At 27.5% G+C, this 17419-nt stretch overlaps 1 protein-coding gene across 1 annotated transcript; it reads left to right on the top strand.

The window, feature by feature from the left end:
* Positions 1-8559: 8559 nt before the first annotated feature.
* LOC110658480 (zinc finger protein 8) lies at positions 8560-9659 on the top strand. The gene has a single exon (XM_021816142.2). The coding sequence runs from the start codon at positions 8909-8911 to the stop codon at positions 9611-9613; it is 705 nt and encodes a 234-aa protein (XP_021671834.1). The 5' UTR covers positions 8560-8908; the 3' UTR covers positions 9614-9659.
* The last annotated feature ends 7760 nt before the right edge of the window (positions 9660-17419 follow it).

Below are 17419 nucleotides of genomic sequence, written 5' to 3'. Positions count from 1 at the left end.
CGGTCATAACTCCTTTAAACTCAAAGTTCGGGTCACAGGTTGACATCCTTGATTTAACCCAACTCCATAAGAAGGAATCTACCACTAAACTCGAGGTGATACCCGGTAAAATAAACCATTGAATAATTTGCCACCACCTCCCATTACAATCTTAAGTAAAGACAATATTTAGTCATAAGGTTCTATCTATGACTTCTTAATAAATAAATAATTTCAAATGATGAGTGGGAATAATTTGGGAATCAAAGGACATTTTTGGGATCCCAGCAAGGCTGAAATCAATCACTTTAGCAGCAAGGATATATAGAGATAACTTTTAAATTAATAATTAATTTGGTGACGATAAAAATCTGCTTTTAATATAATGGCAAATTATATATATATTGTCAAAATTTGGGGATGATGATGAATTGATGACAATAAAATTGTCTCATTCAAGCAAGAAATGGAGACTTATATATAGTTGATTAGAATGACCACCAGAGCATTTGCATCCATTTAGTCCACGAAGGAAGCCAAAGCCAAAGGGATATATTACATATATGGGGTTGTGTGGGAGCAAATTTAAGTGATGAAAAGGTCAGGACATGAGTTTCTCAGAGCCAATGTCACATTCAATCCACCTAATGGGAAAGAGAGATGAGAACCTCTTGTATTCATACAGATCAATCAATGTGGCTAGCAGCTGCTATATATGTATATCGCAGTTGCAGAGCAGATCCCAAGCTGAGCCAAGCCTTAACAAGTTGTTCTTTCCAACTTGCGAAGAATTACCTATCTAGGGTTTCTGAGGATGGTGACCCTTCTGTTTTTTTTTATCACTGAAGGGAAAATTATGCTGACCCTTTTGTTGTTGGAGGGTGATAATTAAGTAGTGAACTTTGGACTTATATATGCTCGCATGAGTTGATTTAGATTACTGTATAAAAATTCAGGTTAGATCTTACTGATTGTTGAATCGATTCTTAATTTTGCTGACTATTAAAATTCAGATTAAAAGTTATCACCTTCAAATTGTATAATTAATTTAAAAAAATTGAAAACTATAAAATGTTGTCTCCATTAATTATTATTTATTAATTTAAAAGACGAAAGGAAATATCTAATTAAAAAAATGAATGCAACAATTACAAACTCGATTTTATATAAAAATGGAATTATTAATTATTAGATTAAATATTTATATTTATATTTATATTTTTTATATACATTTTAATTAATTTTATATAAATTTTGATATAAATATTTAATTCAATAATGATTAAATCTATCCTTACATAAAATATACAATTATTCTAATGAGCATCAATTTACACCTGTTAAACTTTATTTAATATACTTTTGCATTCACATTAAGGTTTATTTAATGATCCTATTAGTGGGGAGAATTATAATTTTAATGACAAATGCACCTACTAATCCCCAGCATTAATATGGCGCATTTATCATTAAAATGATAGTTTCCATAATAACAGGTGCATTAAATAAAATCATAAAATCTAACTACCCTAAAGAATTTGGGTACTATAGAATTTTCAAATAGAAAATAGAAAAGAGTACATATAATATAAATTCGACTTCATATGAGAATGAATTTTAATTATCATTAAATAAAATATTTGTATGAAAATATGTGCAAAATTAATTAAAATATATATATAGAGTATACAAATTTATATGCAAAAATTCAATCTAACGGTGAATAAACTCATCCTCATATGAATTCGAGCTCTCTATAAATATACCCAATAAGGAAAAGAAGATAATGTTTTATTCAAAATTAAAGCTCTATTTGTTTCACAGAAAATAACTTTTATATATATATAAAACATATTTTTCATGAAAATATTTTTTATAAAGTATTTTTCATTATTTGGTTGTAATATTAAATTAATGATACTTTTACATTCATATTAAGGATTATTTAATGATCCTATTAGTAGGGAGAATTATTATTTTAATGAGAAATGCACCTACTAATCGACAACATTAATATTGTGCATTTATCATTAAAATGATAGTTTCCATAACAACAGGTGCATTAAATAAAATCATAAAATCTAACTACCCTAAAAAATTTGGGTGCTTTAGAATTTTCAAATAGGGAAGGGTAGATCTAATATAAGCTTGACTTCATTAATTACTGTTAGATGAAATATTTGTATTCATATATGTGCAAAATTAATTAAAATATATATATATAGTACATGAATCCATATATAAAAATTTAATTTAACGATGAATAAATTCATCCTCATGAATTTAAGCTCTTCATAGACACATCTAGTGGGGAAAAGAAGATAATGTTTTATTCAAAAATAAGCTCAGTTTATTTCACGAAAAATAATTTATATATAAAAAATATTTTTTAAGAAAATATTTTTTATTATTTGGTTATAATATTAAATTAATGATATGTGTTATATATATATATATATATATATATATATATATATATATATTTTAATAAAATTATTAAAGTTTATAAAAATAAAAAATAACTTCCTATTTTAAAAAGAGTAAGTCAAATTTTTTTTATTAGAAAAATTTTTTTTATTAATCTATTTTTCTAAGTGTTTAAAATACTAAAAAAATATAAAAAATATTGTTCATGAAACAAAGAGAGCCTAAGAGTAGAATTAATTAACCAAGCCATGCTTATTAATGAATTGGCTATTTCCAAATTTTGATCTTATCGATCAACAAGTAAAAGGGAATTATTTTCTTTTACTTGGGATATTTTTAAATTAGTTTTTCACATTAAAATTAATTTTTTTAATTAATTTAAAGAGTATTTTTTATAATATCGACATAATATATTTGAAATAAATAATTTCAAAAAAAAATTTAAATAAATTTTAATTAATAAACTTAATCTGATATAATTAAATGACTAAAAATATATCATTCACATAATAAATTTTAAATTTGAGTCTTCACACTTCCAATCTTTTTACTAAAAAAAATTCTTAACCCATAAGAAATGAATACTTTTCAAGAGAGAATTCATTTTCATTAATTAGTTACGAAACGTCGCATAAGATGTTGCCGCATCAAGAGCCAAAAGGAAACAGCAAGGGAAATTCACATCAGATAATTTTCTAATAATTATTAAATACAGTTCAAAGTTTAATTTGATTGAAAGACTAAGTCGATGGGTTACTAATTAATTATTAAAAAATAATTAAATATATATTAATTAAATATTACACTTATTAATATAATTAAATAAATTTAATTAATTAAACTTTATTTTTAAAATTAATATTTCAATATTTATCAAGCTATATTTATATATATCTTAGTAATACTTTTAAATTTTATATAAAAAATAAAAAATATTTAAATTTTAAATTTTTATTTTCAAAATTTATAATTAATATATAAAATAAAAAAAATTGTAAATGAATAACTACCTTCTTAATATTTATGAAATATTAACTATATATTAAAATCATTTTATAAAATTTCTTATATTGCTATAAATAAGATATAGCTAAATAATATTTTATTCATTAACTAAATATAGGTATAAATTTTTAAATATTAAAATATCAATATCATTGATATTTTTTAAAATTTTCATTAAAAAAAATTTAAGTCAATCGAGTCATTGGATTTACGATTCACCAGTTCAATTATTGAATCATTCAACTCTTTATCTAATTAAATGAGAGAGTCAGTTCAATTTTATATCAAGTAACTTATTAACTAAGTTAATTCACTGGATTGGTCAGGATTTTATAACAACTAATAAACTATATATATATATATATATATATATATATATATATATATATATATATATATAGTACAGTTGCATTCAAGTGTTGAAAACCATATGGCCCCCCTCCTTCCAAGCCACAAAAACCTGTGTGATCGTGACTTTAATGGCAAATAAGAACCAAGCTAGGTGATTTGCATGAATGCATATGAATGAAGGGGTCAAGCCAAGGCATGTTGGGTGGGAGGTGCAGGTGCTGACCCCACATCTTGAGATGATGCTTACCCTCAAAGGGTACTTCCATTAAACTCCCAAATTCAATATAAAAGAGTAAAAAAAAGGCAAAATGTGCTTCAGCCAAAGCAATCTAAGAAAGCTCATCTATATTAATGGCAGAGCCCAAGAAGAAATAATGACAGAGAAAGAGAGGGATAGTGACTTGTCCTGCTATATGAACAAGTGTGAGAGGCTGAGTTGGGGCAAAGAATAATTGCTAAAACCAGTGCAAGTTGCTATAAACATGCACGAATAAAGCTAGCCACCAGACTGTTTATTTGCAGAAACACTCTAAAACTATCATTAAATTACCATTTTAGAAATAACCCATGAAAATGCCTCAGTACACTATCCTCTTATAGCAACAAAAGTAGAAGATTGCCTCTCAAAACTCTCTCCTACCTCTAAATGAGAAGAAACAAAATTTTTATGCTCAACAATGGTTTAAAAAAAAAAAGTTGCTTTGGTCCTGCTTATTCTTGGAACAAGTGAAAGAAAGAAACAATTCCCTTTTGTATATAGATAACAAATAATAATAATAATAATAATAATAATAATAATAATAATAACAATTTATACTAATATGCTTCGAGTCTCAATTATAATTACATGAAACGGTTGGACGCTCCGCACCAGCATGATAACTAAATATTATCTTTACTTAGGAGTGCAATGGGAGTCGGCAGTTGGTTGTCTAATGGTTCGTCTCATTGGGTGCCATCTCGGGTTCAATGGTAAATCTCTTTCTATGGAGTTGAGTTAAATCGAGAACATCAACCGGTGACCCCGGGTCTCAGGCCAAAAAGGGCTATGACCGTCATACCTGAAGAGCCCTCATTTTTTACAATTCAAAAAAAATATATATATATATATATTCAACTAAAAAAAAACTTACTGTAACGTAATTATAGTATATTATATCATTGTAATAAATATTAAAATTAGCAATAAAGGTTTGATAGCTGTGTTAATTTTGCTAATATAAAACTAACATACAATAGTAACATTAATAATTACTGATAATAGTATATAAAAAAGATATGATAGTAATTATTATTCATTAATAAATTTTTTATAATAATAATTATTATTGTCAGTAATTTTTTTATAATAAATATAATTTTATTATAAAATATCTGTTTATGATAATAAATTTTATACTTTTAATGGTAAAAATTTTTACAAAGTATATATAATAATGTAATGAAATGGATTTTTAATTTATTATGTTATTAAAATGTTTATTCGACTACATTCTAATGCATTCAGTTAAATCATATCAAACATAATACTTAATTAAGTTTCAATTATGTGATAATATTCTTTTTAATAAAAATAAGGAGAATTCTAAAGTTACTATATTTTTAATAAAAACAATGTTTTATTTTGTAAATAACATCTATTAAATGAATTATTAATAATTTATCTAATAATAAAATATAAATAAATTAATTGAATAAAAAATAAATTCACCATAAAAGATACTCATAGATCTTTTAATCATTAGGTGGATGCCAAGATTAATTAATTACCTAATTGTTCACATTAATTAAACTGTTAATCTTCTTTACATTTAGTTATAGTACATGATAGACGCTTGCAGATGGTTTTTATATACATATATATTCAACAAAAGCATTGTGTACACGCAAAATTAAGCCTATCAAGTAGATGAAGAGAGCATTTATCAAATTAAGGCTTAGCTAACAATATTTTTTAAAAAAATATTTTTCAGATTTTTTAGTATTTAGAACACTTAGAAAAATAGATTAATAAAAAAATATTTTCTTAATTAAAAGAAAAAATAAGCTATTTTTAAGAAAATAACTTAAAAGAGGAAGTTGTTTTATAGATTTTTGATAATTTTATTAAAATGTAAAAGTACTTTATATATATATATATATCTTATTATTTTAATATTATACTAAATAATAATAAAAAATTCATAAAAAATATTTTTTACACATACAAAAGTATTTTTGGCAAAATAAACAGAAGCTAAAAGAGAATTTTTTTAGTCCTAACGAGACATCTCAAATGGCTCTTATGTTTGAATTTTCAATTTTGCAATGTGAAGTGGAGTTAATGAAAGAAAGAGATATGCAATCCAATTAAAAAAAAAACTGAGAGAGAGAGAGAAAGAATCTTCTGTAAAATGATCAGAAGGCAAAAAGGAGAGAAGGCATTTTGATGTCACTGCAACCAAGGAAAAAAAAATAGAGAGAGAGAGCGAGAGAGGGGAAAAGAGAAGCGGTGTACTTTGTAACAGAGAGGGAGGGAAGGGAAAGAGATGATTACTGGTGAGCTCCATTCGTGTAATCTGGGTAACATTTTTGAGGACCACTTTGCAGAATCCCTGCAACAGATATAAAAAAAACAGCCAACCGCTATAAAGAAGCAACACCAACTTCTAGTATCTGGTCCAGGAGAGAGATTGTGTTTTAGTAGTGTTTGTGCCTTTTGAACAGAGAGAGAGAGAGAGAGAGAGAGAGAGAGAGAGAGATCATAATTCATAACTCTCTCATAGCTGGCTCTTTCTTACAATACTTACTAACGCGGGTGTTGACTGATAAAGACATGTTTGTGCAAGATGGTCTTGAAGGAAACAAGTATGGTGAACCTTCACTATCCCTCTTTTGTGTCTCAGCTGTATTACAATATTAATCATACTTATAAAGAACCTCTTTTTGGATTTTTTTTTTTTTTAAATTCCTTACATAATACAACATTTTAAGACAAATTCAATAATTATCTAACCTAACCTAACTTAATTCTATGATCAAAGGTGTGACACATTTGACAGATTCAAATTCAAGTTTCCACTCTTCCAATTTCCTACTAAGAAAACAATTATTGCCCTTCCATCATGCATGCTGTAGGTGCACACAAATTTTATTTAAGAATATCTTTTGTACATCCTAATAAATAAATTAAAATTCTATTTCTCATTTTTATTTTTATTTTTTTCCCATTAACAAATTAATTAGATTACATTTACAAAATTATTAATTTTTTTAAAAAAATTAAGAAAGTGAGAATTCGAATACAAGTCTACAAAATCAGTAATATATCTTTAATTACTAAACTAAGTCAGATTAACATAAAATCATTGCATCTTTAAACTTGATTTTTAGTTTTTTAAAATTTGAAGAAAAAAAAAATCTGGACACTTATACATTTAATTAATCCAATAATAAGCACATTTCAATTTGGATAAACTCTTTAATTTCGGTCTCATTTTTCTTCTTTCATTAAAAGAATTGTCTTAATTAAATATTATTAAATAATGAATCCACAAATATCATATTTTTCTAGAATAAATTTTATCTGCAATTACTTAATTTTATAAATTATCTTATTTTAGTCATTATACTTATTTATTTTCATAAAATCACTCATATTTTATTTTAATTCGCTTAAACTAAAATTTGATAGAATCTCCAATAAATTTCCCATATAGCGTGTTTTACGTGATTTTAAATTAAAAAAAAATTACAATTAGATTAAAATTTTTTTTCTTTGATTTAGTAAAAATAGTAAATAATATAAAGACAATTTTTTTTTTAATCTGATCTGATAATGAGATAAATTTTTTATGATTTAAAGTTACATAAGATACATCACATAAGAGTTTCACTGAAAATTCTATTAATTAAGTAATTATTAATGAAAAAAATAAATGATTTTATGAATAATTTTATTAAAATAAATTAAAATAAAATAATTAATAAAATTGAGTGAATGAGAAAATTTATTCCATTTCTCTGATGTGTATTTATTCTATTTTTTCTGATGTGTGCTTTTCTTGAACATGTGTTGAGCCACCCCTTCAGACATATATATCATTCCTTGAAGTGATATTCAGCTATACACTACATACGTGTTGTTAGCATCAAAATAATGATATTAGGGAAGAAAAACATGAAATTAATTAAAAAGACAAGAGATTTATTATAATATGAAAATAGTATGATAGCTATATATATATATATATATATATATATATATATATATATATATATATATAATCTTTAGACTATATTATAATTAATTACTTTGAGAAGTGTGAAATTTTCAACTTTCTAAAGGTTCTAAATTCTTTTGCTTCAATTGAGGGTATGTTGAAATGATTGAGAATTTTAATTTATATTTTAAATAAAAAATTATAAAATTTTAATATAATAAATAGTAACTATATATTTAATAATTATGTTTTTGTTATTTTATAAAAAAAAATATAGCTGTAAATTAAAATTTGAAGTATCATTTAAATTTATAAGTATGTGTGATTTGAAAATAATTTTTTGTAGACATCGTTCATCCTATTTAATATATAAATATATGAATTTTATTTATTTTTTATATGAATCTAATTATATATTATGTTTTAAATTTATAATAAATTGAATTTAAATAAAAAAAAATTCATATGATATAGCCCATTTATTAATTAGGATATTATAAAATGCGAGTAAGTTCCATATTAAGACAAGGTATGGGGTGTAAAACATGATTATGATCAAGAAGTTAGGAACTTTCCAAAACAAACCAAAAAAGAAACAAGTGAAAGCAAGCAAAGATAGTACTTAGATCGAGAAGCCGAAGCCACTCTCATCTCATCTGAGTTCTGACCAGAACTTGTGGCCTTGTCAGCCCTCACTCTCAGATGGGTCAGCCCCAATTGTCCATTCATAACACCATCACCCTTTATAGGTCCCACCTCCTCTACATCTCCACATACAAAACCCCTTCTCCTCCTCCTCCTCCTCCATCTCCCTATCTCATCAATTTCTCCTCCACCACCACCACCGCCGCCTTCTCCTCCTCACCCTAGCTCCACCTTGATCTCCTGCTTAAACACTAGAACATAATCTAGAGCTAGCTAGTATAAATTACTCAATTTTCTTGATGGATAAGAGTGAAAGAGAGACTCATGACTTCATGAACGTGGAATCCTTCTCTCAGCTTCCTTTTATCCGTCCTGCACCCGTCAAAGAAAAGGGCATTCGTCTCTTTGGCATAGAATTTGGAGGCAATGACACTAGTGCGGCGGCTGATGAGTCTGCGTCTGCCGAAACCAATGAAGACAGTACTGCAAAAGAAAGCGAGACTAGCGGAGATAACAATAGAAGATTTGAGTGTCATTACTGTTGTAGAAATTTCCCTACTTCTCAAGCCTTGGGTGGCCATCAAAACGCACACAAAAGAGAGCGCCAGCACGCAAAAAGGGCTCATCTTCAGTCGGCCATGGTTCACAACAGCCTCTCTGATGCTCATATTTATGGGCTGATGAACTACAGGATAGGCTCAACTCCTAACCCACCCATGTCTTATCCTTCATGGAATAGCCACCCTAATAATTCTAGGTTTTATGGTAGCCATGGCTCCTACTCTCAGCAACCCATCAATGGGAGTCCACTCGGCTTGTGGCGGATCCCAGCCGTTCATGGTAGTGCTACTCTTCATCGAGACCGTTCTGTGCATCCCTTGCCTTTATTTGCAGGCGAAGAGTTGAAGCCCTCGCAGGTGAGTGGCTCTAGCTCGCAGGGGCGATATGGATACGAGTCCAAGCCAAGCGTCCAAGACCATGTGAGTTTAGATCTTCATCTGTAATTCGATAAATATAACTTGAACAAATGAGAAAGTCAGATTTTCTTTAGCTGCTAATTAGTTAATCTTTTTAATCGTGCAAATGAGATGATTCTAAGAACACCCATTAGTCTCTTCATCTTCAGTCCAGTATAATTAATTAATTTCTTGTGTAAATGAAATGATTCACTTGCTCTTGAATGAGGATTAATTAACTAATTAACTACAATTAAAAGTAATTAAAAATTACGAAGTGTGTATAGTATATTGTCTTCTTGTGAAATTTCAAAATATAGTAAGAGATCCATCCATCTTCTACATATTCATTTTCAATGGAGGTTCTTAGTATATAAACAAAATCATGTTCAGTATTCTCTGTCTACCTTCAGAATTAGTCACACGTGTGCGGAATATGTAGATATTCAAACTGGGTATCAGTTAACAGTTCATGAAGGTCTACAGATAAACACGTGTATATAATCTATCTCTTGTCAAGACAAGTGGATCGACGAGAAAGGTGGGTTATGATCCAGTGCAAATGTTGAAGCGGAGATGAAAAAGATCAGGTTATGATAAGGTTCTTATGTCTCTTCTGCAGATAAAAATTAAAAATGCAGAAAGAAAATGATATTTCCATGGCAATTGCAGGTACCCACAAACAGCTTAATTTAGTGCCAAACTTCAATGCGCACACACACACACATACATATCTTGATATATATCTTGTCAAGTTGAGAATTGCACTTATTATCATTAGACCAAGTCTCTGCGAGTGCAAAATAGAAAGAATTTTACATGGTAAGCATAAAGGGATGTGGCAAGTTTAAGACCAGAGATAGAAAACCGATAAACACGTTTTAGAAGAATAAAGAATGGATCAAAATCGTAAAGGGTATGGCTAGATTTTGAACATTTGGTGGGACATTGGATGATAAGCAACAGCTCGAAGTATTAAATATTTTATGAAATGGACATATCGATGATATTAAGGAGGGTAGAATGAAAAGAAATAAAGAAAAATTGGGTTAATTGACATAGAAAGGTGATGATGAAGGCAATAGAGAGATGGGTCACTTCTGTGAACCCTGTCGGTACTGGACACTGTTTTTTCATTATACTGAGGTAGTAGTACCAAAGCTTTCATGGCAAAAACCAACCCTCAGAACAAAAAAAAAAAAAGGTTGTCCCATCTGCTGTGTGTGACTTAAAGTAACACATAAAATGGTAGTTAGACAGCCCTATCTTTATTTTCCCACCTTTATTTGTACCTTGTTCGCCTTTTATGTCTGCAACAGAGCCCCAAAGAGACATGTTAGGTGGGTATTGTTAGTTTGAGTGAGTTCATCTCTGTGGAAATTTCAGATTTTTCTTTCTTTTCTTCTTTGATGCTTTAGTTACCCTTACAAGATGCAAAATCTCCTGAGTTTCGGTATGTAGATTTTAGGCTGTGATCTTTTAGAATATATTGATTTAAGGGCAATTTCTTTCATAATCTAATAAATTTTATTAATACAAATTAGTAAAATTTAATATCAACATATTTAAATTAATTTCTGATAGATAGATAGATCGACTCATAAAAATAAAAAATCTAATAAAAATTGATTTTTTTAATAAATATAAATGTGATACATTTTTATTATAAAAATTAGAAAATAATATTTTTTTCAAAATGTTATTATTATTATTATTATTATTATTATTATTATTATTATTATTATTATTATTATTATTATTATTTTGTGCTAGGGTAATTATAGTACAACATATTGAGTTCTTCTTCTCTAATCTTACTGTGTAAACACTGTGGCAGCACAAAAAGGTAAGAATTCCAAGATTTTGATTGGCTTATTCAATGAATTTACAAACAAACAACTCAGCAATAATACAAGATTGGTAAGATTGTGTTATCTATATCGACTATTGATGTTGGGATTTGTGTTTTGTCTCTCATCAGTGTTTGCAACAAGTTTATTGTCTAATATTTGCAGCTAATAAAATAGAGAGACAAGAGATATTTTCTACTGTTAGCAATATTATATATGACAGATTAATACTCTTCACATTATTGAGCTTAAGCTTGAGCTGATGAATCTGGGGGGTGAGCATTCGGTTCGAATGGAATCGAATTGAACCGAATCGAATTAAATTATAAAAATTTTAAATTTTAGAAACCGAACCGAATCGAAATAGGTAAAAAATCGAATTGAATCGAACCGCTCAGTTTCGGTTTGGTTCGGTCTAAACCGATCAGTTTTAATTTTTGATTGATTTTTTAATTTAGACTTGATTTTCAAGTTATTTGGTCTAATTTTGACTTTAATTTGAACCTAATAACCATTAATCAATGAAATTAAATAATTAATATATATATAATTAAATATAATTCATAAATTTTCCATAAAAATAAATCAATTCAAAAATCAATTCGATTTGATTTGGTTCGATTTGAATATATAAATTACTATTCGGTTCGATTTAACCAATTTTTTTCTCTTCAAAATCGAATCGAAACAACCAAAATTTTTATAATGTAAAACCAAACCGAACCGAACGAAACCGAATGAATTTTAAAACCAAACCTATTAAATCGAATTGACTCAATTCGATTCGATTTTTCGGTTTGAACCGAATTCTGCTCAACCCTAGCTTAATCAGTTTCATCAAGTATTTAATTCCTTTTGAAAATGCAATCAAACAAAGGTTGAAATTTCTCTACATCTCTCTCTCTCTCTCTCTCTCTCTCTCTCTCTCTCTCTCTCTCTCTCTCTCTCTCTCTCTCTCTCTCTCTCTCGAACCTAATTATTAATATCAAAGGCCACATAATAGATATATATGTAAGTCTATTTTGTTTTATAAGTAAATAAACATATATATATATATATATATATATATTTCAATAAAATTTGGTGAAAATTAAAGTTTAATAATAATAATAATAATATTATGTAATAATAACTTCAATTATCATTAAAAAAAACCCATAAAAAATTAAGGGCAGAAAAGCAAGTTTGTGTTTTTCAAACTAAATGATCAAGAGGGAATTTCTCCACCAATAAAAAAATTAGACATAATTATAAAAAAAGTTAAATATTTTTTAGTTTTGATAATTTAATCCAAACATTTAAATCTTAAAAAAAAGTCAAATTTCTAAAAGTTAATTAAAATTTTATCTAATTTTTATCAATTGAATTTTGAACTTTATTTTTTGACTTGTTTATACTTACCATTGAAAAGATAACATTATCACATTTATAAACTCTTCCATAATTGCATTTAATAAACATTGAGCATCAAATATTGATAAGATTTAGTAATAGTAAAAAGAGAAAGTTCATAACTAAAATCATACAATTTGATCAAATGACTAAGAATTTTGATACACTATAGATATCAAAATGAAATTTAAAAGTAGTTGATGGTATTGATGAAATTAGGTCAGCCAGAAAAATAAAGTGAAAGAATATGTTGAAATAATTTGGAAAAAATTACAATAAATTTTCAAAATTTTGAAAAATTTGAATAAAAATTGTGTATATTTTGAAATTTTGATTGATTATGCCAAGATTAAATAAATTAAATTAATCAAAACACAATAAAATTTGGCATTTTTTTATCAATAGCTAAAAAATTATGTACATATATAAAAAGGAGACAGGAAGTGGGAATGGAATGCACAAATGTCAACATTTATTAGCAAAAAAATTCAAGGTCTTGGCAATTCATGTCATATGTGAAAAGATAGATCAATGTAAAGCTGGTTTCTCAAGCTATAGCCACTCCATGTAAAATAATGACTAACAAATCCTACGTTTTTCTCCTGTAATTCAAGTATCTGACAACTAACATTATTGGTCTAAGAAAAACACTAATCAATGGACCAGAAGACAAATTTCAATTCAATTATTCAAGTACTCACTTCAATTACATGTCAATATCAGAAACTTTCATTAATTCACTCATAATCTATAATTCCTGAAGTTGCCTTCCAAACAGGCCTCTAGTATGAGTCACACTCTGAAGGAATTTTTCCTGAAGAAGAAGCTAAAAGAGGACAGTTGTTTATAAAATATTTAAATTCCCAAACTATATAATTGCAACTCATTATTATTGTGAAATTAATTGTAACATAATAAGTGCTGTTTGCACGAAAAGAAAACTCAATAATGACAACAATATTGTAATTTGCAAGAGATAGGCATCATTGTAGAATTAGTCGTAGTAGCTAGCCACTAGCCAGGCCTGCAATTCACTGCCCAATTATTGCATGTACTGAGCATAATTTGATTCTGTTTATTTGGCATTCTAATTAAACACCAAGATTAAATACACAATCACGTTTACCCTTTTCAATTCTCTGCATTTTTTGTACAAAATTCTCAAATTGTACTTTAAACTGAGCCATTCATTAGTTACTGTATATAATGAAGGACCCAATCTAATTGTCTATCAAGAAACAACATGAGAAAAACTTATCTAAACTTGATTTATTATAAATTCAGAAGATAAATATGTGAGTCTCACATATTTTATATGTGAACCTTATTATACATGTCATGTATTGGATTCATGATAATCTGAGTCTAAACAAGAATTTTCCAAACAACATTTAACTAATTAAGATGAAATTGATATATATATATATATAAAATTTCTTCATACCTTAGTTTATATCATAAAAGAAATACAAGAATATGTAAGGGTATGAATTATAATAACCCTAAAAGCAGTGTATGCGATAAACAATGATATTTTATGAAGTAACGATTCAGGAAAAAACTTAACATGAGCATCATCGCGTAAAAAATAGACCAATAAATCATTCTTTTACACTCAACTTAGGCAATAACATGCTAAGTGAAACAAAAATATAAAGATTTAATACATTTTTAGATGAATAAAGTGTCACAATAAGCCAGTAGTGAACTGAAAAAAACAATGAAAGGATACTTTGAGAAAGACTGATAAATTGGATCAGGAACTGTTCTCAAACTATTCTGCACAAGGAAACTCCTAAGTCAAGAGTTTTTATCTAATTTTTGCCTAGAGAGTACAAGTAGGTGGAAGGTGACCAGCACTGTTATTACGTCTACTTTTGTATCTATTCCATCTAACTACTGCACATAGTACCAAAAGAAAATTTACTCCGTTTACGCTGCCACACAGTGCAGTGAGCTTTTGGTACTAAATGCTAAAATGTACTTAAATAGAAATTTTTTAATATAAGAGGGCAAAGTATGTTGCATGTGATCTTGGAAATATCAGCCCTATATATCAAAGGAAAAGAAATGGGAACCTGTAGATTTCTCTGTTTAAATGGTTGTAAGCATCTAAAGGGCAAATAATAAGGATAAAGCATTCATGAAGGTTTCGTACATATATTAATGATAGGATGCTTTTGATAGACATTGATATAAAGACATTGCAACTTCATACCAATCCAGTAAATGAAAAAGCATTAACATTTTTTTATATTATTCTCTTCATTCCATGACACTAATTGGCACTTAGATCCGGCCACTTGCTCGATTTTGGTTCGAATCAATTAGAAATCGTGAATCCTCAAAATTTTAGTTTGATCTCAAATTCTTTTAAATGAAAAGAAGATGATTCAGTCTGAAACTGTTTAATTCAGTTTCAATTCAAGCCAAAGGCAGGTTTGATTGGTTTTGATTCTGAATAGGCCCTTGGTCAGGTCTATTGGCATTGCTACATAATGGATCTAAGGAACAGTTGAAAATCGTTGTCACATATGATTAAACCATAATCATAAGTCAATAACAGCAATTTGAAAACCACTATATTTTACTTCGTTGTCGTAGCATAAAGCAATAGTTTAATTAGAATAAAATCTCTTTTTGAATAGGTGTAATTTATTGTTATTGTAATAATTTTAATAATAATTTTTAGTTTACATTAGTTTTAAATCATTACAAATTTATAACTGTTATAAAGAATCGTTTGCTTAAATCTAATATATAGTAGTGTGTGCTTAGTCTGGCCCTCTTATAGACTTTTTGGCATTGAAATTAATTTAAATTTAATTTTTTGAAGAAAGATCAAACATAGGTAATGGGAGGTCAATTGTAATTAGAATTAAATGGGGTTGCTTGAAGTCTTTGTTCCAACAAATACTCAAGGGGAAATTAGGCGAAAATAAAGAATAGGGTCCTATACTTGAATGTTAACATCAACCACAACCATATCTAGGGGTCCACAAGTAAATGCATCTAGGGTAGGACATGTGATGAGCAAGATATAAATTAAAAGAGGCACAATAAAGACTTATGAAGAGTACATGCATTATATCAATAGGACCACTTCCACTTCACAAGTCACTCTCTTCTCTTCCACTATTAGCAACTAGCAAGCATATAAGAGAGAGAGAACAGTGGAATTTAAGAAACATCGACCCACATCCCCATGAAAGTTGCAAACGAGGTTGATAGTTTATACAGGAGCTACCCAACCCTTTTTGCTAAACCTCCACGGCTCTACTTAAACTGCAAAACGAAACCACACACACCAACACCCCCCCCCCCCCCCCCCCCTCCTTTTTTCCTTTTTACTGTATATACGGAGCAATTATATGATATATCTCTGATTTTATGTAAGATAACTTATATAAAATGACATTATACATGCAGTTTTTTTTTTAAATTAATTTTAATAATTATAATCATTTATGTGTTAACTTTATAATAATTTATTATGTCATGTAATTTGCTTACATAGGATCACCGTTTCACTATAAAATTACTAGTATAAATGGGTAGTCGTGATAGCCAAGGGAGGAGTGGAAAGGGAGAATATCATTTTTGCATTTAATAATGCCACCAAATCCGTACAATTGGTCGGTTCCTTAGTTTTTGTTTGGCCAGCCCCCTCATTATTTTTTCGTTCCTTATTTTTGTTTGTATCTATTCTCCTTTATTTTAAATAATAAAATATAGTATAAAATAAAATAATTTATTGTTTAATTTTTTATTTTAATAAAATTAATTTTTTAATCTTTTTATTATGAAAAATATATTAATTAATCTCTATATTTTTATTTTATTTACTTTTTAATCTCTTCATTTAATATAAATCAAGTTTTCTGATAATATATTCTCAAGAGAGAAAATAGTTCAAAATTTAGAAAATAGAAGAAATATATAATTTTGTTTTTCAAATTATAAGTACCAAAAGAAATTCAAATTAACCCTTAAAATGAGTAAAATAATTAAAAAATAAATGAAATAAAAATACAATTATTAACTAATACTTTTTTTTTTTAAATAAAGAACCAAATCACAATTTTCCCTTAAAAAAATAATATATCCATTCAAATGCCCATCTCACATTGCAATAAAAGAAATACTCTCTTTTCTTTGAAGTCTCATATATATTATTAGGAAATAAAAGTCAATTTAGTTTCTTAAATTAACGGCAATGAGTAATTAAACTTAAAAGGCTAAATTTGAACAAACTCTTAAAAATAAGGAAATTGCAGAGAAGGAAATGGATTTGGAGTAATGAATCTACCCTCTTGATTATTTTGCTTATTTGTATGTCCAGACCTACTCTTTTTGCGTTATACTTATTTAAGATCTAGTTAAAATTTTACAGCTTTAACCTTTTATTAAGAGCCAAATTAACCTTTATAAGACATTTGGTAAGATGTTAACTAGAAAATAAGTTGATCAAAGGAAAATAACCTTAAAATAAGGGAAAATAACTTCTCATTTTTAAAAGCAGAAATCATTTTTTTAATCTCATTTTCTCAACTTTCACACCTCGACTTAATAGATTTTGTAAATAAGAACATAAAATATTAGATATATGAAA

Source organism: Hevea brasiliensis, chromosome 3 (genome assembly GCF_030052815.1).
Source record: "Hevea brasiliensis isolate MT/VB/25A 57/8 chromosome 3, ASM3005281v1, whole genome shotgun sequence".
Classification (NCBI taxonomy): domain Eukaryota; kingdom Viridiplantae; phylum Streptophyta; class Magnoliopsida; order Malpighiales; family Euphorbiaceae; genus Hevea; species Hevea brasiliensis.
The sequence above is the reverse complement of the archived record's forward strand: the minus strand, read 5'-3'. Positions and strand labels throughout refer to the sequence as shown.